We start from the raw sequence: 15950 nt of genomic DNA on the forward strand, positions 1-15950 counted from the left end.
TGCAGTTTCAAGCCACAGTGGAGGAAGGAGCTGTGGGGGTCATCGTCAATCTGACGGTGGAAGACAAGGACGACCCCACCACCGGCGCGTGGAGGGCTGCCTACACCATCATCAACGGAAACCCAGGGCAGAGCTTCGAGATCCACACCAACCCCCAGACCAACGAGGGCATGCTCTCCGTCGTCAAAGTAAGGCTCCGTGATGTGGCTGCAGGGAGCAGGGAGGGCGGGTGGGACCCCCGAGTCGAGAAGACCATAGACCACTCTCTTCCTCGAGTTCACAGAGCAAAGCGCTGGTGGCCCTCAGGAGCAGCTGTGCCCTCGACAACATGAGCCAGCACCCTGGATCTCCTGTTTTATAGGTTCTGGAAAACCCAAAGTCAGCCGTGACTTTAAGGAAGCCAAACTTACATTGAAATGCAATTCTCAGTAGGTTTGCCCCTGAGTTAGCAAAGGATGGGCCAAAATGGAACCTGCAAAGGTTCTGTAAAGAGCTGTGCTCCGAGTGTGAACCATTGTGTTTCATCTTCATCTTTCTTAGCAGAGTCTCCATTATTGTCCTAGAAACAAATGCATACCAGTTCTGGGAGGGAGGGCTTTGGGGAAGCTGCCGGCAACCAGCAGAGCCACCCTCTCTCTGGCTCAGTGGAGAGGAAGGAGGAAGAAACACGATCCTAAGAACCAAGCCCTGTGTGTGGTCATGCAGAAATGTCCCCGCGAGGGACGCTGCACAGAAGGGGCCAGGCGGGTCCCCTCCAGTTTTCAAGCTGCTCCACTGTTTCTGGGAAGTCCCAGGGCCAGTTCCTGCCAGAGCCCAGGCCTTCACCGGAACAGAGTCTCTTTCCTAGTAGAGGCCACCATTGGCCTCCTAAGCAGACAGGAAGTGTATTCGTAGTATTTGCAGAAGCAGCGAGCAGAGCAGAGACCTCGCCCCCAACTCCCTGCGTGCCGGCACATCCGCCTCAGTTTCCTCATCTGCAAAGGAGGGTGGTGATACATCAGACCTCTTGGGCGGTTGTCTCAGTCCATTGGTAGTGCTTGATGGAGGACCCTAGGCCTGGCCACATGTACAGAACAGACATTTACTGCTCATGGTTCTGGAGGCCAGAAGACCAAGGTCAAGGTGCCGCAGACCGTGTCTAGCCAGGGTCTGCTTTCTCGTCGATGGAGCTTCCCGCTCTGCCCTCACATGGTGGAAGAGGCAAGGCCGTCCTCTGGAGCCTTGTGCTTCAGGGCACTAATGCCATCATGACCTAATGACCTACCAGTGTCCCACCTCCCGATGCCCTTAAACTGGGAAATACGATTTCAACATATGAATCTGGGGTGGCCACACACATTCAGTCTATCGCAGTTGTGAGGACTTCAAACGTTAGCATGTAAAATGTTCAGAACGGTGACTACTACTCAGTCTGAGTCAGTTTCCTGCTGCTGCTACAACAAATGGTCACAAATGGAGTGGCAAAAATTTTTTAAAAATCTTGCATTTATCATCTTGCAGTTGTGGAGGTCAGAAGTCCAACAAGGGTCTCACTGGGCTTAAATCCAGATGTGAGCAGGGCTGCTGTCTTGGGAGGCTCTGGGGAGACAGCTCCTTGCCCTTGCCACTTCTAGACCCTGTCCAGCCAGGCTGCAGCCCTAAAGCCCGCAGTGCAGCACCTTCAGATCCCTCTCTGGGGCCTCCACCTCCCCTCTAGCCCTTCCTTTCCCACCTCTGCGTCTCCTGCTTCCCCCTCCTTGGCCCTCCTTCCTGGCTCTCCCTCCGACTCTGTGACCCTTTGGGTCCCCTGGACGATCTGTGACAGCCTCTGATCCCAAGGTCTCGATCCCATCCGTCCTTTTGCCATGGAAGACCCGTGTGCAGGGCTCTGGGGTTGGAGTGTGGACACCCTGGGGGGTCATTCTGCCCTCTGCAGAACCGTGTCAACAGCAGCACCAGCTGAGCCCCACACGGTGGCTCCAGGGTCCTGCCCCTGAGAATGACAGACCTCAGACCCTGTGGCCTGTTCAGGTGCTGCCCGCCCCCCAGGCCCTGCCCTTTTCAACCTCTGGTCTTCCCAGTTCTCCAGTAACAGACAGCAAAGCTGCCAGGAGACCTGGCCAGGGCTTCCTGCCTCTGTGGGGCACATTCGGAGCTGAGACAGTCCTCCACGCGTGCCCTCAGGCGACTTCCCAACCCTGCAGAGGATGAAGCTCAGGTGGACACCCACCTCCATGGTGATCTGTTCCCCCACGAGTGCTCGCTAGGGCTCCAGGAAATGTTAGCACACCTGGACCATCAGGAGGAGCGCTCTCTCCCGGGCCTGCCTCGTCCACAGCGAGGCTCTCAAATGGGACCCAGGCAAGAATCCCCTGAAACGCTAGTTCGAGGCAGGCTCCCAGGCAGGTCAGTACGGGGAAAACAGGTGCACCGTGACCCTGAGATTCATGGGGCACACTCCTAGGTCCCTGGAGGGCTCCATCAGCACACCCTCCCTCTCTGCAGACTGTGGTGGGAGAGACCCGCAGAGGCCAGGCCTGGCCCTGGTTTCACTTTACCATAGACTTCCTTGGCTTCAGAAGGAGGCTGCAGACAGGAATCAATAGGAAAGGAGGAGCACCCCTGCTTCTCAGCACCTCTGAGGCAAAACCAGGACGACTTTCTGAAGAGGCAGAGCTGGCCATGCTCTCTGATGCCCTCCATCCTGCCCAAGACTCCATGAAACTGTTAGGAATGCTTTCTGCTGCAAGTTCCAAGATGCCAGACCAATAGTGCCTTCAGTTATAAACAAAATCTAAGAATTTTCCTAATTGGATAAAAGTAGGCCAGTCCAGGATTGACTGGCAGCTCAAAGTGTCAGAGAACCAGAAGGGGGGTACCTTAGTTGCTTTGGGCATTTTCCTCATGAACATAAAATGGCTGCCAAAGACCCAGTCATCATGTCTTCCCTTGGCTATGTCCCCGGACAGGAAGCCATGAAACCACCAGACAAATGAGAAAGCATGTTCTCCTATGTCCCTCTCCTCTTGCCAGAGGAGAAAATTCTTCTCCAAGGGTCCCTCAGCCAATTTCCTCTTTCGTTTCATTGACAAGAAACATATATATATCTACCCTTATGAAGACTGAGCAGGTCCAAACCTGGCCTTTTGGCCGCTGCAGTAATAGGTGGGCCAGGGAGAAGGGGTTGGTAATGGCTGGAGGGCAGTCACCATGAGCAGGTCTGCCCTGGCCAATCTGAGGTCCAGCATACAGATGAGCTAACAGGAAGCTGGTGTCTGGGGTGTCCAGCTTCCCACCCAGGCTGAATCCTGGCAGATGAGAACCTGTTTCCCTTTAAAACCTCTGGTCCAGAGCACCCTGACTGGGTTATAGACCTATCCCACGACTGCCAAAAAGCTGTTCTTCCATTGGAGTGGAATCCACCCCGCATTTGAGGTCTATTTGCTTCTCTATCCTCAGAGAAGGAAGCATCCGGAAAGTGCCCTGGTTCCCCACCCTGTCATGGGCTTAGAAACCACTGTTGCTTCACCTCTGAACCTTCCCCTGCCGGGCAGCCGCCTGGGTCCTCCATCCCTCTGAGTGTGGGACGCTAGCACTGCACGCAATAGCTATGATTATTTATTATGAAAAATAATGTGATGTTTCTAAAATAACTGGCTCAGTCTGCAGGACGCTGTTTAGGACTCTTGTGCCACCTGACTCTTTGCCCCGCTTCTGCCACCCTCTCTCTGCCCACTGGCCCCTGTGGCTGCCCTTCTGCTGTCCTCCTTAATGGGCTGCCAGTCAACCCCCCTGGTCCTCCTAGAGAGCAACCCACTGCCTCCTGCAGCCTGGCCCCAATGAGCTCCCTACTTGCTTTTCCGGTGAACCTGAGAAAGTAACCGTCCAGGTGACAAGTTTATCCTGGTCTCACCTAAATGTGTCCCCGTGCACACTCGGTCACAGGAGGCCCATTCTGGAAAATGTCACTCTCACTGCATCATGGGACTCCTGTGACGTTTGGTCCCCAGGGCTGTCGCGGTGCCATTGCTTGTGATGGGTTTCTGTGTGCCTCTGACGCAGCCCACCCCGTCGCCAGGGAGGCGTGTGCTACCAAGGACCTTTGCAAAATCACGGGGAGCGGCAGCCGTCGGCAGTGGGGCAGGACAGTCATCACTGTGTAGGGCTCTGCTGGCCTCGCTGTGTGACTGGCCTCTCTGTCCCCTTTCCCACTAAGCGGTCATAGAGCCGCGGCATCTTGGTGACAGCTGAAAGTGCCCCACACGTTGCCCACACCCTCCGAGGCCAAAGGGCCCAGCGTCCAGGCCCACGTGCCCAGATTCTCCAGTTCTTTTCCCTCCGGGGCTCCCGAGCAGAGACTGTCACCTGCAGGTGACGGAGAGGCCACGCCTTAGCCTCCACGGCAAGGGGGAGAGGCGCATGAAGGCAGCCCTGGTTGGCCTGTTGGTCTGGTCTGGTGTGTGATGGAGACGGGGTCCTTGCTCTCATTCCCGAGCCCCGCAAGTGTCAGGAGTTAGAGGTTACAGGCAGGAAGCTCCCGATGCCTGCGTTGCCCGTGAGCTGCCTGCGGAGGCAGGAGGGAGGCCGGGGCCTCGGGCTCGAGACAGGTGTGGCCGATTATCTCTCCACCTGAGCACGGCGGCCCTGCCAGACCTCCTTTGGTATTTACGTGTTTCACTCTCTTAAAGAAGACACCCAAATTGCATAAGACCAAGGCCCCACAGCCCAGGTCCCTCCCTGCGCTCACAGGATGTGGGGGGGCTCTGTGGGGAGCTGTCCACCCTCGCGGCACGTGCAGGTCCTGACCCTCCCGTCTGCCCTCCAGCCCCTGGACTATGAGATCTCCGCCTTCCACACCCTGCTGATCAAAGTGGACAACGAGGACCCGCTGGTGCCCGACGTCTCCTATGGCCCCAGCTCCACGGCCACCGTCCACATCACCGTCCGGGATGTCAACGAGGGTCCAGTCTTCTCCCCGGATCCCATGATGGTGACCAAGCGGGAGAACATCTCCGTGGGCAGCGTGCTGCTCACGGCCAACGCCACCGACCCCGACTCCCTGCAGCATCAGACCATCAGGTGGGTGTGCGCTCGGGCCTGCAGACGGGGCCGCTGGGCTCCTCCTCCCAGCCACAGGAGTTGGTAGCCAGGAGCAAAGTGCCACTAAATGAAGCCTGTGCGTGATCTGGCCAAGCAGGGACAGTGGCTGGTGGAACCAGGGGACCGGCTCTGTGCGAGCAGAGTCCCCGCCCCTGACTCCAGCACAGGAGGAGATGGCCTCGGGGCTGTGTCCCCACAGGACCACTCAGTTCTGCTGGCACCAGGGCCACTCCCCGAGGGAGAGAAAGGGGCCACGCAGGTGGCACTGCAGAGGCCGGGCCTGCCTTGCCCTCACCCCACTTTGCGAGAACGGCCCCAGCTGCTGCGTTTACCAACAGGGCCTGGTGAATCCAGACAGGCTCACGACTTGCCCAGGGCTGCCCGGCACAGTGGCCAAGGGATGGGGCAGAACGGGGCCATCTGCCACGCCCACGGCCCCTGTCTGCTATCAGAGGAAGGCGCAGAGAGGTCGCCTGCTACCTCCAAACGCAGCACAGCCTTGGGGTGGGCCCTGGGGGTTGGAGGCGGGGCAAGGTGGCAGAAATGCCCATCTTCATTTCTTAGGCTCTGCCGGGTGCTTAGACAGCAGGTGTTTTGTAATGAGATTTAATTAAGTGGTCGTTACCACGGTGTTTTCAATGTCAGCGAATACAAGACACCCTCGCTGGGACATCTTCTCACAAATCAGCATTGTGCGGGTCCAAAGGTGCGCTTGCCCCTGCCAAAGTTACTGCCTTTCCCTCCCAGATCTGATCTTGGCCTTCTGTAAGCACAAATGATCAGACACAGACACACCCATGATAAACCTACGCCTGGTTTCCCTGATGTGAATACCCGTGACACAGTCGCCCAGTTGGCCGCTTTCCTACCGCGGAGCAAGCTGCAGGGAAGGACGAGGATGAGTGTCCCAGCCCTGAAGAGGATTTGTTTTTACAAGGAAACTGCCCGAATGCCAGCTGAACTGGATAATGGTGCGGAGTAATACCAAAGGCCAAATCCTATAATAACATGAATCTGAAACAGACGTTTTTCCTCCTCTCCCCTCCCCACGGCCTGGTCTCTGGCAAAGGAAACGTGCAATTTAAACATCAAAGAGAAAGGTTTCCTGAAGCACTTAGACGCAAGCCTGCAGCCTCACTGCAGCCTGGCGGTGACAAGGATGGGTGAACGTAGGGCGCCTCCAGGGGGTTAGCGGTGGTTTGTGTTTCTACAATAGGAGGCGAGCAGGAGACTGGCGGGAAATGAGTGGAAATGGGGTTGGTGAGGCCAAGCTGAGATCAGGAGCGTCACCGTGGGTCCCCGTCTCCGGGCCGCGGGCCACTGTGCACGGCCCTCTCCTGGGTGTCCTTTGCTCTGTCCATGGCTCCCCTGCTCCCTTCCTGCTCTCCTCCCTCTGCCCTGCTTCCTCCCCTGCCTCTCCTGGGTCTCCCCCCTTCCCCGTCCATCCCTCTGTGTCTCTGGCTCTCTCCCTCCCTTCCCCTCCTTTCCTCCTCTTCCTCTTGTACCAAGCAGGGGTCAGCATCTTACAGTGATGTCCTCGCATCTCTGGCCGTTCCCTCCCTTCCTCCCTCCCTTTCTCTTTTGCTCTGTCTCCCTCCCACCACAGCCATCCCCTCCCTCTCTCTCTCTCTCTCTCTCTCTCTCTCTCTCTCTCTCTGCTCCAAGATTCTCTGGGGCTCAGCCCCGTCGCCCCCCCCCAGGCTCCCCCGACTCAAACAAGCCACGGGATATTCTCCACTGGCCAGTGTCCTTGGAGCCCAGCTGGGGCCCTGCTTGTCCCTGTTGGTCCCTTGGTCTCCTCCCTGGGGGACTCTGTCTGCTGACAAAGTGGGAAACCTTCTCCCACCTCCCAAAGACAGGAACTTCCAGCAAACCCCCGTTCATGGCCCGGGGCCCATCTTGTGTGACAAAGCACAGAACCCAGGCCACCACCCCCGTGCTGCCCACTGCCCACGCACTCTCTGTCTCACCAGGGAGCATGATAGCCCAGAAGGTGCCTTGACCTGCAAGGAGCCGTGACCCCAGCCAGGGGGCGTCCTGGCAGCAGAGCACACATTCTTGAAGAAAGGCCTGGGCCACTGAGACCTGTCCTAAAGCCCGCCACCTGTGCCCTCCGCCCAGTGAAGCAGACCCAACAGATTGGGCAGCAGGTGGATTCCCCTGACGACGCCTGGCATCCCCTTATCCTTCCTAAGATGGATCCTAGAGGAAACTTTTCAAAAGGCAGTTGATAATAAAATACCTGCGGCATCCACCCGAGGAAATCCCCTTTCACCCACGGGGCTTGCCGTCTCAGGCTGCCCTGCTCTTATGAACTCTGTCCTCGGTGGGCTTCCTCCAGCCTCTCTGGCTTCCCTGGGTGGGCCAACAGCCGCCCATGTCAAGAAGTAGCCCTTGTTTTCCATCCTGAGCACCTGACCATCCTGCTACTCTCAGCTGCTCATCTCTTTACCCACTCCCTTGTTGAATATTTACATTGTTTCCAATTGTTTGCAACAGTTTTAAAGACAGTAGACATGCCTGTAGCTACACTGTTTAATGCTTCACTGATTTCCAGAAGATAAGCCCCTGAAAATCGTCTACTGGGCAAAAGCACTGATACTGTTATTGCCTTTTGAGTGTCCAGAGTCCTATGGATTTTGACATGTAGGCAGCCAAATCTACATTTTCCCTTAGATGTCATGGTTAGAAGGCCTTCTCTGCTCCAAGGCCACATAAATATCGATGGGTCTAAAACAGAGTTAGCAGCCACGCCCTGTGCTGCCGTGCACAATGTTGGGTGGTGGTTAGACATGCTCCACCTCTCGGGCTGGGACGGTCTTCCAGGGACGCAAGGCAGGAGGGGGCACCCCCAAGGACACTTCAGTATCTCAGATGAGGAGTGGACCTGTGCGAGTTAGAGAGGGCAGCGTGGCAGGAGCTATGCCAAGACAGAAGGGACCGTGTCTGCTCCACATCAGACCAGGGTGCCGTGGCTAAATGGGGCGGGGAGGGAACTTGAGAAGCCCCTGAGTTGCTGGCCCTTCCCCCACTGTTGGTTTGGTCACACTGGGGACTCCAGCAGCTAAAACCTTCTGAACAGCCTCAGAGGACTCCTTTCATTCTCCCAGTCATCAGGGATTCTGTGGAGGCAGCCAAGTAGCAATTCCTATTCCAAAACGTCTTCAGAACTCATCGTGAGCAGGGCTTGGTAAACAATCCCGCGCCGGGAAGACCTCTGCCTGCACGCTGAATATGTAAGATGTGTGTGAGGAGAAATATTGTTCCTACCAAGTAAAACCACATACTGCTCGGCACTGCTTTAGAGAGGGCCATTCATCCAGGAAGCCCTGCCTGGGTGTGTCAAACGCTGCATATGTGGGAAATAAGCTTTGGCTGAGTAAAACAGGAAAATCCAAAACGACAGAAGCAAAGAGAAGATAGAGTCTGCTTTTTACTCACATAACATAAGTCCAGTGTGGAGTGGCACCCAGGCCTGGCACGGCAGCCCCACGGTGCCAACGGAAGCCCAGGGTCCTTCTTGGTCCACTTCTAGGCTGGCGCCCCCTGCTTCATGGTCAGCTGTGTTTGCTGATGCTCCCACCTCCACATCTGCATTCCAGAAAGCAGGGTGGGAGAAAGAAGAGGGAGGGGGCCCTTCCTGTCTTTTAAGGAGACTTTCTCAAAGCTGTCCACATTTCCATTTCCATTTTTGTTGGCCACAATTGGTCGCAGGACCACACCTAGCTACAGGAGTTATGGGGAAATATGGTCACTTGACTACAATATGTGGCTTCTAAAATAGGTTGTTACTAAAGCAGAGTGGGTATTGGGAGGCTACTAGTACTTGCTGCCATGTGGAGTGAAACTTTCAGTTAAATTAAAAACTGGAGGGTCAATTTGTTTAATGAATAAATAATGTGTGACTAAGCTTTCTGTTACTATAACAAAACACCTAAGATAATCAACCTTAAAAAAGGGAAAGGTTCCATTTGGCTTACTGATTCAGACATTCCTGTCCACAGTCGGTTGGCCCTATTGCTTTGGGCCCGTGGGAGGCTGCACATCATGGGGCGTGCATGGCAGAGCAAACTGTCACCTCTTGGCAGCCCAGAAGCAGAGAGAGAGAAATAGGAGGAGCCAGCATCCCCATAGCCCTTCAAGGGATGCCCCCGGTGACAACCTGCTGTCCACCAGGTCCCAGCTCCTAACACTCCCTGCCTTCCTGTAACTGCTTGGTCTGGGACCACGCCTTCCGCACATGACCTTGGAGGACCCTTATCCAAGCCATAGAATTTAATATATTGTATTTTAGCACAACTAAAATAATAGATCGTTTTGTTAGGGAAAAAAGCATTGACTGACACTTACCGAGACCCCACTGGGGGCCTGACCCTTGGTTGGATGCCACAAAATCACTGGTGGAAGAAATGGTCTATGTCCAAGACCCCAGGGGGCTTACAGCCACAAGACCAAGCACTGTCACTGAAAGTGAAGACAGTCCAAGGAACAGGGGAGGGAGGGATGAAGAGCAGGAGGCAGAAAAAGTTAACAAATAACCAAATTCCTTATATCCTAACAGCGCCAGCTGGTTGGATTTACTATTTGCCAAACTATCTTTATTTGCAAACTGTGTGTATACCTCACCTTGCAAGAATGTCTGCATGGGTACCAGAGAAATTGTGATTATTAATAAAATATTCTTTAGAGCCAAGTAATTTCAAAAGCAAAAATTTTTAAATCATTTCAAAATTGTTGTAGAAAAAAATATGGTTTAGATATGAGGTATCCCCCAAAAGCACACGAGTGAGACAATGCAAGAATTTTTTTATATATACTGGGAGCTGAACCCAGGGGTGCTTAATCACTGAGCCACATCCCCAGTCCTTTTTGTTTCTTATTTTGAGACAGGGTCTCACTAGGTTGCCTAGGACCTTGCTAAATTGCTGAGGCTGGCCCCAAACTTGCAATCCTCCTGCCTCAGCCTCCTGAGTCACTGTGTTGTAGGTATACACCACCACACTTGGCAATGCAAGAATTTTCAGAAGGGAAAGGATTTGATTACGACAGGAGTGACCTGATCCGTGGACAATCCACTCATGGGTTAACTGTAAGCAGGTAGGTTGTGGCTGGAGCAGGTAGGTCCCCGGGGTGGGCCTTGGGGTTCATATTTTGTCCCTGGTGAGCAGAGCTCTCTCTCTTCCTCTCTTCTTGGTTGCCGTGTCTTGTGCCACTTCCCGGTGCCAGGCCCTTCCTCCACGATGTTCTGCCCCACCTTGAACCCACACCCGTGGAGTTGGCGGACCCTGGACTGAACCTCTGAAACCGTGGGCCAAAATGAACTTTTCTTCCTTTAAGTTGTTCTTGTCAGGACCCGTGGGCAGCAGCACAAAGCTGACTGAGATGCTTTGGAGTACGGGCTCTGCTACGTGTTTGAAGTGATTTGGGCTGAGGCCGTTGCAGAGCGAGAACATTCTTAGGACTCAAAGATGTTAAACAGCCCGAGCCCAGTGCCAGGCCCAGCAAGCGGCGAAGGCTGATATAGATATTATAGATACGGTATAATCTGCTTAGGACAGATTAATGGCAGCGGGGTTAGAGTGTCTGCGGGCAAGCATTTTGTGTATAAACAAATGTAGAGGATGATTGATTTTTTAATCCTTGAATACTCCCTAATGCCTAGCCACCATGAACACTTCACACAGGGCCTTCCCTCCATCTGGTGGGGAACCACCCAGGAGGGAGGCCTCAGCAGACAGACAGGCCTCTCGCTGCACTTCCCAGGTCCATGAAAGTCACATTAAAGAGTCATTTCCATCAGCCGGCTCTTCTTCCAAAGCCTGGATCCAAATTGAGCCTATTCTTGAACACAGAATATCTCAATCAGATCCAAATTAGCTACTCGTCCCTTAGAAAGCTCCACCCTGCTTCATCCTGAGCTCCTCAGGGGCTGTCCTTTCAAGCCCTCCAACACCCCCCGCCCCCCCTCTGGACTTGGAGCTTTTAGCAGCAGGTAGATCCACGCCCGCATTCACACTGGCAAAGAATGCGACACTGAATAACAAAAATTCAGCCCAAAAGGTCTGTCAAAATGCCCAATTTCGACTCCCGCTGGTCATCCAGGACTCATCAAGTACCCCTTCTTCAACGCCTTGTTTAATCTAATATTGGAGTCCTTTCAAAGAAAATCACCAAAAAAAAAAAAAAAAAAAAATGACGGGAAATTGAGTGGAAATGGTCACTGGCCGGCTGCAGGACATTTTATTCTGTACCTTCAAAGGCTTTTAGAAATAGAAGGCAAAAACCAGTTCCCTTGGAAATGAGAAACTTGTCATCCTTGACATTTGGGGGAACATTAGGGTACAGATGTGCAGGGTCTTGCCTTTCACTAGGAGGGAGGAGGTCCCAACCCCCAAACCAGGCCTCAAAACCAGATTTAAGAGTCTGACTTGGGGTGACTCCCACCTTTAATTCTCATCAGAAGCTAAAGGCCAGATAACAGCATTTCTATCTGGGGGAATTAAGAGAAGCGCCTCCGCCCACCACAATGTATTATTAACCCTTCGTCTCAATTAAATGTGGCGACTGACCTCAATAAGAGGATTTGGGGTGAGGTCATTGTGTTGTTGTTTTTTAAGGAGTTTAGATATTTCTTACTGGAGTCAACAAAGGCAGAGCTGGAAATGTATACGGATTGTTTACAGTGGCGCCCTTGTAATTTTTAATTAAAGTGATGTTCTTCCGCTGGAAGTTTATGGTGGCAATACATTTTATTGCCTGCTCCTCCGTGTGGAATTCTTAATTATTTATGTAAATGCGGTGGTGCCGCCGGCCCTCACACCCGGTGGTCAGATTTTCCGTTAGAAAAGTGCTGATGGGAACCGGAGTCTAATAAATTAAGCCACTGAATTTTCAAAGGCTTCACATCTTCGCGGGGTAAAATTAGAATCCTGCCTTTTATAAGGGTCTGGAGACAAAGGTCTCCAATAATAACTTCCATGGAAAGTGCTCAATTTGGTTAATACGAAACAGCGGACCATTTGAATAAACAGTTGAAGGGTTATTTTGGAAATCAACCAGCCTTTTAACATCTGTCTACATACATTGTTACGAACTTGCCGAGGGGCAGATTTTCATGGCTGAGGACTTGCTTGTGGGTTGGCTTCATTTGAGTATAATTATGATGGTCCTTCTCATCAGCCTGAGAGATTCATTCTCAGAACCAACGTAGAAAATAATGACAAATGGTAACATTGTTTCCTATCCAGGATTTTCTAAGCTGTTCAGTCCACTTGACTTTTTTTTTTAAGTTGTAGATGGACACAATGTCTTTGTTTTTATTTATTTATTTTTACGTGGTGCTGAGGCTCGAACCCATGCCTCCCACGTGCAGGGCAAGCGCTTTATCACTGAGCCACAGTCCCAGCCCCCTCTTGGCTTTCCTAAAGAAATTGCAATAAAGGCATTTGAAACAGATGAGGATTGCTACCCGGGTGGCATGAGAAGCCGTTCAGGACTGAGCAGAGGTCAGCAGGAGAGGGCAGGGGCTTCTGTTACCTGAGTTCATCTGTCAATCACCAACACCAGTGAGCTCCCCTGCTGGGGGGGTCCCACGAGGAGCTGGTCACAGCACTGGCCCCACTTCAGGCAATGACCCTGTAGGCCATGGGTCATAGAGCTGGCTCAAGACATCACCCACTCCAAGCTTGCTTTCCAAATGACTCTCGAAGCTGTGACTTCAGGTGATGAGAATGAACAATGGTCCCACCTGCGTCTAACTTAGGGTTCTCGCGCTGTGTCCTAATGGTGTGGCAGGGATCTCACCGTAAGCTCAGACCTTGTGTAGCTGGCTTTGGACAGTCTCAGATCCTGGGGTGAAGGCTGCCTATGTGACATGGGGCCTCTGGGTTTGGGCTCTGATAAGGGAATCCATCTCTTCGTTCATTCATTCAAAAGTATGTAACAGTGGATGCTTTGCCAGGCCCCGGGGATGTGGCAGCAGAGAGAGCAGCCAAGAACATCTGTCATCATGGTGATCAGATTCCAGGGGGAGCAGAACCAGGCAGGAGGACTGATAACCAAAGGAAATGGCAGAAAGCAAGAAGGGTAGAGAGGAGAGGAGGTGGGGTGTGTGACCCTAGGTAGAGGGCCAGGGCAGGCCTCCCTGGTGATGTGACACTTCAGTAGAGAACTGGAGGGAGTGGGGGGGCGGGTCCTGGGGCACCGTGCTGGAGCTGGGGGGAGGCCAGGCCCCTGACTGAGCGCTGTGGGGACGGGGAGGCGAGGCCCAGGCGTGGATCAGCGCTTCACTCCGAATGAGATGGTGGTCGAAAAGGGCAGGAGGGGTGGAGGATGAGGCAGTGAGGCCCGAGGGGTCTGCAGTGAGGTCCAGGGGTGGGGGTAGGGTGTGCTGCAGTGAGACCCAGGGCAGGGGAGCTGCTGCACTGAGGCAGGCCAGAGGGGGCAGGCTTGAGCTTGGTGACAGCCGTACAGGCAGCAAACCGCAGGCAGTGCCATGTAGCTTGCTGACCACTCCTGTGTGTGTGTGTGTGTGTGTGTGTGTGCGCGCGCGTGCGCGCACGCGCGCAGGCATGACAGAGAGAGGCTAACCCCAAGGGTGGCTTCTTCTTGAACATCTGGAAGGACGGAGCCGGGGTGTCTGAGACAGGTGGCTGGCTGGGCAGGGGCGAGCGTGTGGGAGGGGAGTCTCCAGAACTGGCTCTGCTCACACTGACCTTGAGATGGAGGGTGGGCTCAGATACCAAGGGGATAGAGGCTGGAGATAAAATCTGGGTGTCACAGCATTCAGGTGGACCCCCTGAGATTTTGAGATGGCCAGAGAGGGCAGTGAGGGTAGAAAGGACAAGAGCCCCCAGCTGGGCCCTGCCTGCTCCCATCCAGAGGAGTGGCCCTGGTCTGTACAAGGACTGCTTCCCAAGGACCTCTGGGCTGCAGTGACACACAGCATGTGCTATTTGCTGGACAGGCAGCTGCCAAGGCAGCAGAGCCACCGTCTGTGCAGTCCCTGGACAGTGGGCACCTCACTGGAGTGGGTAGACCTGGGAGTCCTGGTCCCATTCCTCTCTCCGGCAACAGCATGGGGGGCCATTCCTTCTGGGTCAAAGGCAGCCACCACCCTTGAGCCACACTGATGGGCCAAGGCCACCATACAGCAGCTGGTACCCACTGCCCACACACTGTGCTGCGCACCACGCCGCCATCTCCTCAAAGTCCACAGCAACCTGTGAGGATGCCTTACGGGTGAGGGCAGCAAAGCTTGGAGAGTCAGAAAATGGCCCAGGGTCAGAGCGATCCACATGCAGGAAGCCAGATTCAGAGACAGACCTCCTGCCCTCTGCTCCTCGGCCTCCCGGCCACACCACAGCCAGAGTGGCCGGCTCTCGGTGTCGGAGGGCACAGCGCCTGGTACCTTTATGCTATCCGGATCCTGTTTTTCCTGATAAGTTTCACGTTTTTTTATTTGAGTCGGGGTCCTTAAGTCTAAGACAGCCTTTCCCCCCGATAAGCACAGCAGACATCTGCTGCCCAGATGCCCAGTGAGAGGAAGGAGCCCAAGAAGGACGTTGAGACAGACTTCTGGGAAGCAGGCTCCGGGCTGGCTCTTCCCAGCACAGAGGCTCTCCCGCCTCCTGTGGGGGACATTCCTGTTGGACTCCACCACCTGTGGTTGGTGGGCACACCCTGGCCTTCCGCTGATCTTCAGGCCCACTTCCTGTGCCTTCTGTTTCTGGGGTCACCTTCAAGAGAGCAGGGCTTGACCTTCTCTGCCTTCCTGTTACCCAGCTTTTTAGAGAATAGAGAGCTGGACATGAAGCACTTGATTTCCCTGTGGACGCAGCAGAGCTTGACTTGTCACTTCTTGAGATTCGGTTTGACTCTGGGGGCCACACCCAGAGGGCTGTGCTGGGAAGGGCAGGCCCCCTGGCCTGGAACAGCCCTGCAAAGAGAAGAACCATAGCCCAGGGCTACGCCTGCCAATCTAGTGCCATCTTCCAGGTGTGTAGCCTTGAGTACGATTCGATCCTCCTGTTCTCAGTTTCCTCATCTGTTAAATGGGGAAGAGTACTAGCTAGGTCACTGAGGCACCAAGGAGGAGAAACAAGAAGTCAACTCAGGGAAGTGCTTCAGGCAGCCTGAATTAGCCATGGGGGTTCTTAGCAAGAGACCAACACACAGCCATTCTCTAGATGTGAATGCACAAGAATGAGCACTTCCTAAAATCCATGTCCGTCATGTTTTGTTGACTTAAAATAGAACCGGCCCGTGGAAAAACTAGTGTGGGTGTCAGTGGAAGTTAGTGACCCTGCCAAGTGTGGAGATGGCTTTCCACCTTTGTTCCTAGAGAACACGATGGTGGGCCACAAGCCAGGCCCAGATGTGGCTCCGCTAAAACCTCGTGGTGGCAGTCCACCCCCATCCAGGGAAAATTTAAAGGAGCAGAGAGAAGTGTCTAAACGTTAGATTTGTTCACCTGCTGTTTGCCTACCAGAAAGCAAGCACTCAGAGGTGACAGAGCCCATGAATGAATGACAAGCTCTGTTGCAGGGGACCCTGGGACGGCTGATGGCTGAGGTCTGTCTGCAGCATGGCCCTTTGGCGTGCAGTGGCTTGATTTTGCAATTCTTCTGAAGCAAAAACATAACATAGTCATATTTTCTACTACTGAAACTGTCCCTGGTTTGGGCATCTGGATTGAATTGAACAATATTTTAAGGTGCTCAGCAAACCATGTCCGGCTATGCAAATATCACCAGGAGTTGTAGATACTGTCACCCAAACAGGTTTAGGATCTGGCTGAATGTAGGTAATGTGATCAATCAAAAGAGACTGTTACCTGTGAGCAAAAGAGAGCTTCGTGATTTAGAACCTGT

The 15950-nt window shown here is 53.8% G+C and overlaps 1 protein-coding gene across 1 annotated transcript in view; it reads left to right on the forward strand.

Annotated features, from left to right (window-relative positions):
- Positions 1-15950, forward strand: part of Cdh13 (cadherin 13) — an 862179-nt gene that overhangs the window by 777729 nt on the left and 68500 nt on the right. The window contains exons 9-10 of the mRNA XM_076839513.2: positions 6-188; positions 4805-5058. Coding sequence (XP_076695628.1) covers positions 6-188; positions 4805-5058 — 437 coding nt within the window. The remainder of the gene's footprint in view (positions 1-5; positions 189-4804; positions 5059-15950) is intronic.

Source organism: Callospermophilus lateralis, chromosome 18 (assembly GCF_048772815.1).
Source record: "Callospermophilus lateralis isolate mCalLat2 chromosome 18, mCalLat2.hap1, whole genome shotgun sequence".
NCBI lineage: Eukaryota > Metazoa > Chordata > Mammalia > Rodentia > Sciuridae > Callospermophilus > Callospermophilus lateralis.